Genomic DNA, 9,692 nt, shown 5'->3' with positions numbered 1-9,692 from the left:
AAGGTTTGCTGTGTCTCCCAGCACCTAAAGAAAATGGTGGAGTTTCAAGGAGATAGACAGTTACTCTATGAGAGCTGGGCAGGGCTGTAGAAGGTCCTTAACTCATCGGCAGGGCCGGTATCTGCTCCTTTGTGTAAAGAGGAACAGGAATGACGGAGGTGGAGATAATTTTCCCCAGCAGGTCACTGATGTGAATGTCTTTAAACAGTGATCATAAACAGACTTTGTAAGAATGCCCAACGTCCTTAAGTGGTCCCTATGCTTACTGCTCATTACCGTGCAGCTAGATTTTTATCAAATTTTAAAGAATTAGTATGGTAAATGCAAACTGAGCCAATAAAATCATGGTGGCTCAAGAGTTAAGGAAATACTATGAAATAACTAAGTTTTACATGTCATATCCTAGTTTTTATAATATAACACAATCTCACCCATAATCAAAGCAGCAATAAAGCAGCCAAAGTGATTCATTTGCTGATTTATTTGATTGCTTTATGTATGTGTGTGATGATTCCTATATTATCAAATGAATAAAACCTTTCCTCCCAAAAAACATACTGCCTTTCCGCTCCAAGCCTAAAGTACTGCTGAAATAATGTGTGCAACCAGGCGTGCAGTGCGCATCCAGACAGGAAGAACAAAGTAGGAAAAACAATATTTCCTTCAGGGGCAGAGAGAAGAAATGACCAAAGTATAGCAATCTTTCTCCTTAGATACATCTAACCTTTACATTATTGCCATCTTGTGGCCACAGTCTGACTGTCACTTTAATGTGGGCGTGTCCATCTCCCGATTACACTGACTGAGCTGGGCAAGCTGAGAGACCAGCAGCTTCTCCCCCCCACCGTGGTTTGCACATGCGCATTGTGGATGAAACTCTGGTATTTACCGGTATAAGCTGCCTTTCACTGCTCTGAGGCCATTGAGAGGAATGACATTTATCTATCTAGCAGTATAATTATAGTGCAGTATAATTAAAAAAAACAAAACTAAATGTGTGTGTTTGTTTTTACATGTGTTGTAAAAACAAAAGTAATTAGTTACAGTTACTAGTTCTTCAAAAAAGTAACTGAGTTAGTAACTGAGTTACAGTATTATAAAAGTAATTAATTACTAGGAAAAGTAACTGTATTACTTTAAAAAATGTTTAAATATGTAAAACAACTTGGATCCAGTCTTAATCAAAGTTACTAAAATAATAAAAAAAATAAATTACTAAACATACTAAAACATGTGTCCAACTCTCTGTTATAAAACTAAATATATATTTCATTTATTTATTTGTTTCACACATGGTTCAACAGAATTTCATTTCCTACATACAAATCTTCTTTCCCATTAATATAACACTGCACCCATGGGTGAAAAAGGAACAGGAAGAAGAATAAATTCTTATTAGCACCTGCCCCCTATCTGAAATCTAATTATTCTTACAAGAGGGCACCAACAACCCCAAAAACACTCTTGCATTGTTACATATCGAGACATGTTAAACTAAACAACAAATCACTATAATCAACAATATACAACACTACTAGAAGGCAAAGAAATATTGTTCCTTCCACATTTAGCCCAAATTACTTTTGTGTTCTTCATATTGATTTATCGTTTTAAGTATCTAACACATTTTAAAACTGTGCATATTTGAGATTGAGATTATCTTGAAGAGAATTCCATATTCTTATACCTCTAACTGTTGGACACATTTGCCTTTGTGTGGTCCAGACATCCAGAGGCCCCAGAGTACGAGGACCCAAGGAGGACCACCAAAGGGGCAACTGTGCCACCCTCCTGGAAAGAGCTGAGGAGAGCCCCAAACGAGAGGTCACCCAGCAGCCACGGAGCAGAGGCCAGAGGGGTTGCAGTGGCGTGCCCGCGGGCTCTGCCGGCAGCCAGCTGTGCCAGAGAGGACCGTGCCTCAGGCCCAGAGGGCACCTCACCCCCCGGAAGGGTCCCAGCCGGGCCACAGGCGCAAGGCCCCGCCAATCGGCCACCAGGAGTGAGTCGGTACATATGAGCGCCCAGCCCCAGACATATTGATTAAGCACTGCTTCCAGCCAAGAGTGATACCATATATGCCCTATAGCTGCAGAAAAGGCTAACATTGTTATCTTTTTACAAAAAAACAGCTGAACATGAGAGGTTTTTGGACAAATTTTGTGTTCTCCATTCTTTAAGCACCGGTTCGAGCACCGTTTAAGCACCCGCACCGTTTCAAAAGTACCGGTTTGGTACTGGTATTGGATAAAACCTAAACGATACCCATCTCTAATAACGTGCCCACCCCCAAGGCCCTATATGTATGTGTTATGAGCAGTGTTGGGGAGTAACGGAATACATGTACCGCCGTTACATATTTAAAATACAAAATATGAGTAACTGTATTCCGTTACAGTTACCGTTTAAAAAGGTGGTATTTAGAATACAGTTACTTTGTTGAAATAAATGGATTACACGGCGGTACTTCCCTGTTTCATATTGTGGCGGGTCAGGACTGTTTGGGTTTTGTTTGACAGCTATGTTCTGTTGTTCCAGGCGGCAGCGTCACGGTTGCCATGGTTACGGGGTGACGCTCTCTTTCTGCATGTTTCCTGGGGGAGAGAGCGCCTTTTTGTTGTTGTTGTGCTAAGCTAATAGGCAGAATGCTACAGGTATAGCTCTAAAGAATGTAGCCTGATGGGCAGTTTAGTCCGTGCTGCAGGGAGAATGGACTACCATACCCGTTATGTGTCTGTGAGCGAGGGAGGGAGAAAAAGGAAAAGTACGAGCTGTCATCGAGCAGAAACGGGAGCTGGAAGCATGTAAATATAATAATAACCACTGCAGCCAAGAAGAGTGCCTGACGAGCCCAGCTGTAAGTAAGCTATTAAGACTAGACTGTACACTGTGTTCGTGTTTTCCTCCGAAACAATAAGTTCCGTTGGAGCAGTCTTTCAACGCCTCGCTCTCTCTCTCACTAGCAAAGTGACCCAGACAACAAAGTAAAGCTAGTTTTCGGCTACGAGCTTGACACGAACCCGACGTATTAGCCAGAGGTCCCTTTACTATGGTTCGGAGCCGCGGACCTTCAGTAATAGTAATAAATCACACAGCAATAGTGCATTCATGTAGTTGTAAAAAGCATGATAATATATTAAGTAATCCAAAGTATTCAGAATACGTTACTGTCATTGAGTAACGTAACGGAATACGTTACAGAATACATTTTGAGGCATTTATTCGGTATTCTGTAATGGAATACATTTTAAAAGTAACCTTCCCAACACTGGTTATGAGAGGATGAGTAATGTGGTTGTCTAGGTTGCGGAATAAAATTGAGGCACAGGCGACCAAAAAGGGACAGAGGGGGAGTGCCTCTTCTGCAACCTGGTGACACACCTGCACCCCAAGCCCTGTGTGTGTGGGTGTGGTGGAGCGGGAAGAGGGAGGTAGCTGAGGATGGGAAGAAAGGGAGGGGCAAACGGCCCCTCCCTGGGGCCAGCTCCCCTCCTGACTCCAGTAGGCACCCCCACACTCTGGAACCCACCAGGGCAAGGGGGCCCAGGCCCATCCGGACCGGGGCCCACAGCAGCAGCACCGCCCCACAGAGTCCAGAGCAGCCCACCCGACCCCACCGCAGAGAAGACTGCGCCCACCCCATCATCCAATAATCTCCCTCTTTAATGATTTTCAACTGCTTCCATCAGGTCGTCGTTCTAAAGTGCCTGCAGTGAAGACAAAGAGACATAGATTGTCTTTCGTACCTACTGCTATTATCATGGTTGATAACACTAAACCATAAGTGTTGTTGCCATTGCACACTGCACTTTTTTTTGATAATAAAATTTAGGTTGTTTTGTTGGGGCTTATATTTTTTGTGTGTATGTGTTGTGTTTGTTTGTTGTTGGTTTTTTTTATATCACTGTATGGACATACTGCAAATCAATTTCCCATTCAGGACAATAAAGTTACCATTGACCACCACCACCTCCACCATCGTCGGAAAACACGTTTTCAACATTGCAGGTTACCTGGGTGTAATTTCTTTCAGCTAAAAAGAAACATGGTCTGACTCCTACCTAACTATATAAAGAGTAACTGAAGGTTAAATACAGCTAATATGTCCTGTTTTAAGCCAGGCACTCACACCTCCGCTCCGCTGCGTCTCAGCCACCATCGCTGTGGCAGAAAGGGCGATAGAGCCAGAGCAGGGAGAGCAAGCTGGAACAAACCATTCTTTTTTTTTTTTTTTTTGGGGGGATATCTATACTCTTGTTGTTAAAATATTACGTCTCAATCTGTATGAACTTATGGTTTTATATTTTTAGTAGTGTGTCACGCAAACAGTAAATATTGTCCAAAAAAAGAGTAAGAAATCTTTGGGGTGCTTTTGATTCATTTTGGGGATGCTTCAGCACACCCAAAATGGGCTAAAACGCCCCTGGTTCCCAGTGATTAGGAACAAATGCAATCACATGTCAGGATGCTGTAAACGGACTAAACTTCAGCCAGAAGAACAACTGAGATAAAACTAGTTCATGCATTTATTACTTCTAGGCTGGACTACTGTAATTCATTATTATCAGGATGTCCTAAAACTCCCTGAAAAGGCTTCAGTTAATCCAAAATGATGCAGCAAGAGTACTGACAGGGACTAGAAAGAGAGAGCATATTTCTCCTATATTGGCTTCCCTTCATTGGCTTCCTGTTAAATCCAGAATTAAATTCAAACTCACCTGTTTTCCATCGTTGCTAATTGTTCACCTGCCATCTATCACCGTTGATTCCTCCTGCCCTGCTTAAGGCCTCAGTGGAGTTCTTTGCTGGATTGTTGTGCTAACCTCTGTCAGTATAACCCCAGCTTGCTTAGTGATTTCTTTGTGTTTCCTTGTTCTCTTTTTGAACATTGACTTCTCTCATTGTGTACAGACCTCCCTGAACCCTTTTATTTACTGCTTTTAATTTGTTTTTATTTATTTCAACTTCATTTGTTGTTTAATTATTATTGTCATTATTATTATTATTATTATTATTATTATTATTATTATTATTATTAATAATAATCCTGTTCACTCATTACTGTTGTTTTTTATACTCTGTATTTATTTATACCTTACTATTACTCTGGTCTTTGTTAATCAATTAATTTAAAAAATGTTAAGTCTTTTAAGTCCTATCCCCAAATTATTTTCTTAAAATTTAATTTAAATTTAAATGTAAATTTATTTAGTTTTTTTTTTATTCCTTCTAGTAGTGCATTTTTTTCTGATGCAACAGTGTTTTATTCTATTTTATAAATAAATAAATAAATTTTTATTTATATAGCACCTTTCAAGACAGAATCACAAAGTGCTGCACATAAGATTAAAAGTCATAAGAAGATTTAAAAAGAGAAAATAAAACAGGCAAATAATTAACCAAAAGCAGTTTTAAAAAGGTACGTTTTGAGTTGTTTTTAAAAACAGCTACTGAGTCCACAGTTCTTAATGCTTGGGGAGAGAGTTCCACAGTCTCGGGGCCACATTGGCAAAGGCTCTGTCACCCTTAGTCCTCCTCTTAGTATTTTTTATAGCAAGTAAGCCCTGATCAGATGACCTCAAAGACCTGCAAGGGACATAGGGCTGTAGCAGATCAAAGATGTAGGCAGGTGCTAGTCCATGCACAGCTCTGTAGGTCAAGACCAGGATCTTAAAATCAACTCTAAATTTAACAGGAAGCCAGTGTAACTGAGATAACAATGGTGTCACATGCAGTACTTGGAGGATTTAGTCAGAAGCCTCGCTGCAGCGTTTTGCACAACCTGCAGACGATCCAGAGAACCTTTGCTAAGACACATGAACAGCGAATTACAATAATCCAACCGTGACGAAAATAAATGCATGTATAGCAATCTCCAGTTCAGAACGAGATAAAATCGGGCTTAGCCTAGCCACATTTCTTAAATGATAAAAACAAGACCGAACCAGAGAATTGACATGCCCATCCAATGTGAGACTGGAGTCAAAGGTGACACCTAGATTCCTGATAGAGGATTTAACATAGAGTGAGAGAGGACCCAGGGCTTTCACTATCTGCGATAGAAATCTATCAGGGCGCATACGAGGACTTCGGTTTTCCCTCGTTGAGTTGGAGGAAATTTGCAGCCATCCAACGTTTGATCGAATCTAAGCAATCATTCAGCCGCTGAAGCTTAGACAAATCCTCAGGCATAAAAGAAACGTACAACTGAATATCATCAGCATAGCAATGATAAGAAATATCCTCAAAAGAGCCCATTATATGCTGGAGGGGAGAAGATAAATTAAAACAATAAAGGCCCCAAAACTGACCCTTGAGGGACACCATAAGCAAGGGAAGTAGAGGATGACCTATAATCAGAAACTGCCACAGAAAAGGATCGGTGATGGAGATACGAGGAGAACCAATCTAAAGCAGTTCCAGATACACCAACCCAATTTTTTAGCCTTTCAATGAGGATGTGATGGTCAACTGTGTCGAAAGCTGATCTGAGGTCCAACATAAGTAGAACAGAGCATTTTCCTGCATCATTATTCACCAAGATGTCACTTGAGACCCTAAGAAGAGCTGTCTCCGTGGAGTGAAATTGACGAAAACCGGACTGAAACTTATCATAAATGCTATGTTTATCTAGAGCTGCCCTAAGCTGCTTAGCCACAACCTTTTCTAGAAGCTTAGCAATTAACGGTAATTTAGAAATAGGTCGGTAGCTGCTCCAGTATAGTATATTATTCTATCTTATCTTCTATTCAGTTTTTTTTCTTAATTTTTGGTGCTCTTAACTTTGTACTGTCCACTTTCCGCCGTGACCAAAGAAATTTCCCATTAATCAAAGTTTATCTTATCTTATTATCTATTATCAGCTCCCCTGTGTGCACCAGGGGCTGGGAGTGACCTGCAGTATCGCCTCCTTCCACCAGATGGATGGAGAGAGAGAGAGTGAGAGAGAGAGAGAGAGAGAGATGTATGATAATGATAAGGGCCTCAACACAGGCTTCATATGGACACACCCCCAAGTGGGTGAGAAAGCCACAACCCATTTGCGCTGAGTGTTTAGGACGCATAAAAACTCTGCCTGATCAGCAGTTACTAACAAGATCAATTACTGCAGCTCTGAAGCACACACCAACTTACTGTTTTGAAGAGATTAAGAGCTTCATTATGGATGGTGGTAGAAGACAGATTTTGGGTTTGGCTTTAGCCATCAACGGTGTATTGGGGACCATCATGATCTGTGCTCTCCCTGCCTGGAAAGTCTTCATTAATACTGAGTACCTTCATGGAATTTATGGGGCATGGCATGGTTTATGGAAAATTTGTACAATATACGTCACAGGCAAGATCGAATGCGTTAGGTATGAAGTTGTATTTCCAGAACTGGTAGATGACACCATGAAAGCTATCAGAGCACTCGTGATTATCGCGATCATCAGTGGGATCTTTGGAATCCTGCTTGGTGTGGCCGGGAACAAGCGCATTAACTTCATGTTGGATGATGGGCAAAAACGCAAAGTGGGCTTTGCTTCCGGAGTTGTCTTCATCATTGCAGGTTTCTTGGTGTTCATACCTGTCTGCTGGATGGCCAACATCATCATTCGTGAGTCCTACAAGCACAAGAGTATAAAGCTGGGAGCCTCACTCTACATTGGCTGGTTCACTACTGGGTTTCTGTTCCTGGGAGGAGGCGTGCTCCTGTACCGGCAGGAATGATACTGTCATACTGAATGTACAGTTAAGTAATTCAGTGTAAGGCTTGCTTTTAGACATCCGCCAGCCCATTGGAAACAAAAGAAATGTTTTCAGAATTATTTCATAATTATGATCTTCTGTTTTTCCCTTCAGTACAATAATACAGCCTGAAATGTGATGAAAATAAGGAGAAATGTTAGCACTGAGTGTGTAACTTACGTTCTTCCTTTATCCCCCAACCCCCCGGATCTCTGTGATATTATTACGCTGTGCATCTAATATTCCTATAGAATGTGTATCAAGTGGTTTAAGTCTAAGTCTAAGCCTGATAACTATTTCTTTGAAAAACTGCTTCAATATTGATGATAATGTGATTTTCATTTACTCTTTGAATACTTTTCTTTTGAGTTGTTGTTGTTGTTTTTAACTCTTATTGCTTGATTATATACCATAGGTCAAATCAAGATTCATTTTTCTCAATTCTCTATTGGATTCTCATGAGAGATCATATGTTGCAAATATCGTTATGTCATTGTCTCTGTTTTAATATCAAAAGCCTAAATAAAAACTCTGAAAAAATATTTTTGTTCGGGACATGTTTTCTATCTTTAAAAGACTGAAGAAGACCTGAAGAAAACAAATATGAACAAGTACAGCACAGATGTGTTTATTGTTTTTAAGTACATTTGTTAATATGTGCTCATGACATTCAGTTTAGATTTCCACTTGAACAAAAATATTGTTTAATTAAATAAGTAATTAAATGTAATTAACACTGACAGAAATCTACAATTTACACTTATAAACATTTAGTATCTTCTAAACTAGATTGTTCAACTCAAACACCGAAAGAAAATCAGGTTGTACTTGCAGTCAGTCAGAAAGGCAACTCAAAAACAACAATAATAATGATAAGAAGAAGAAGAAGAACTAAAAGAGGAGTCTGCACAATGACAACAAATCTTTGAGCAAATAAAATAAATCAAAGCATAAAGGTCAGCACAAGAAAACGTAATGACAACAACCTGACAAAGACTCCTTGGTAAATTTCTGAGAAAACCAAGTGGCACAATAGTCCTAAGCTAGTGGATTACGTTTTACACACATTGCACATCCCTTTATAACTGACCAATGCTCATGTTTACTGCACACACAGCATGGTCTCTCTATTAATTATTAAAAAAGAAACTTAAATTCTCACACTTTCTGTGCATGTTTTCTATTCACATTATTAATTTCCCTTAGCCTACATGTATTAGACACTGGTTACAAAGTCTGCTTCACGTGCTTGATATCCAAAAAATACTGTACATCTATATGCTTTCTTATTGTTTGAAAATAGATCAAATCTTCAATACCCCCCATTGTGACTAGAAACATCAGCAGGCGCTCAGAGGATGTAAACAACCACAGGTAACCCAGGTAACCTGTAATTGTTACCCGCTGTGCTCATTTTCTGTGGAAATGAACATGTTAAAACTGCTACTTAAGTGAACTGACACATGTGGTTGTACTAACCAGGTGGACTATACATAAAATTTAACTATACTGAAAATGCAGCAACAGTTCAGCGTTGTGCATTTCACTCACAGCAAGAGCATTCTCTCTTTCATGGGGGAAAGGTTTTAATAATGTAGCAGGATGATTTAAACCTGCTCTCAATGAGTGATCTACAGCATTTTGAATCTGCTGACCTATTGCAAGCAGGTGCGCTGTGTATATAAGACTCTGTCACCTGCCTCTTTATGCCAATGACTGTAGAAAATCCGTTATCTGATTTCTACAGTCATTGCTCTGTGCTCACTGGCAGTCGCATTTCCCGTCTGCTTAATCCAACTTGTTTGTGCACTTAGAGGCCTCTTGCTTGGGGTGTCTCCTGTTTGTACTGGGATGTGAGGTTTACCACTCGCTGTCCGGCCGAGCATAATACAACAGAAGAGGTATGCATTGAATGTTTGATGTGTTGGTCGTTTTGGACCTAATCTTTGACTTGAGCCATTTGCATG

The 9,692-nt window shown here is 40.1% G+C and overlaps 1 protein-coding gene across 1 annotated transcript; it reads left to right on the top strand.

The window, feature by feature from the left end:
• Positions 1-7,158: 7,158 nt before the first annotated feature.
• On the top strand, positions 7,159-7,707 carry LOC120442216 (claudin-4-like). The gene has a single exon (XM_039618156.1). It carries the CDS (start codon positions 7,159-7,161, stop codon positions 7,705-7,707), a length of 549 nt encoding a protein of 182 aa, XP_039474090.1.
• Positions 7,708-9,692: the final 1,985 nt, after the last annotated feature.

This window comes from Oreochromis aureus, linkage group 10 (genome assembly GCF_013358895.1).
Source record: "Oreochromis aureus strain Israel breed Guangdong linkage group 10, ZZ_aureus, whole genome shotgun sequence".
Lineage (NCBI taxonomy): Eukaryota > Metazoa > Chordata > Actinopteri > Cichliformes > Cichlidae > Oreochromis > Oreochromis aureus.
Note: the sequence above shows the minus strand (reverse complement) of the source record. Positions and strands in the feature narration are given on the sequence as shown.

What these genes read in the sequence shown, in the direction of transcription:
- LOC120442216 (XM_039618156.1), top strand. Translation starts at nt 7,159, where the DNA reads ATGGATGGTGGTAGAAGACAGATTTTGGGTTTGGCTTTAGCCATCAAC.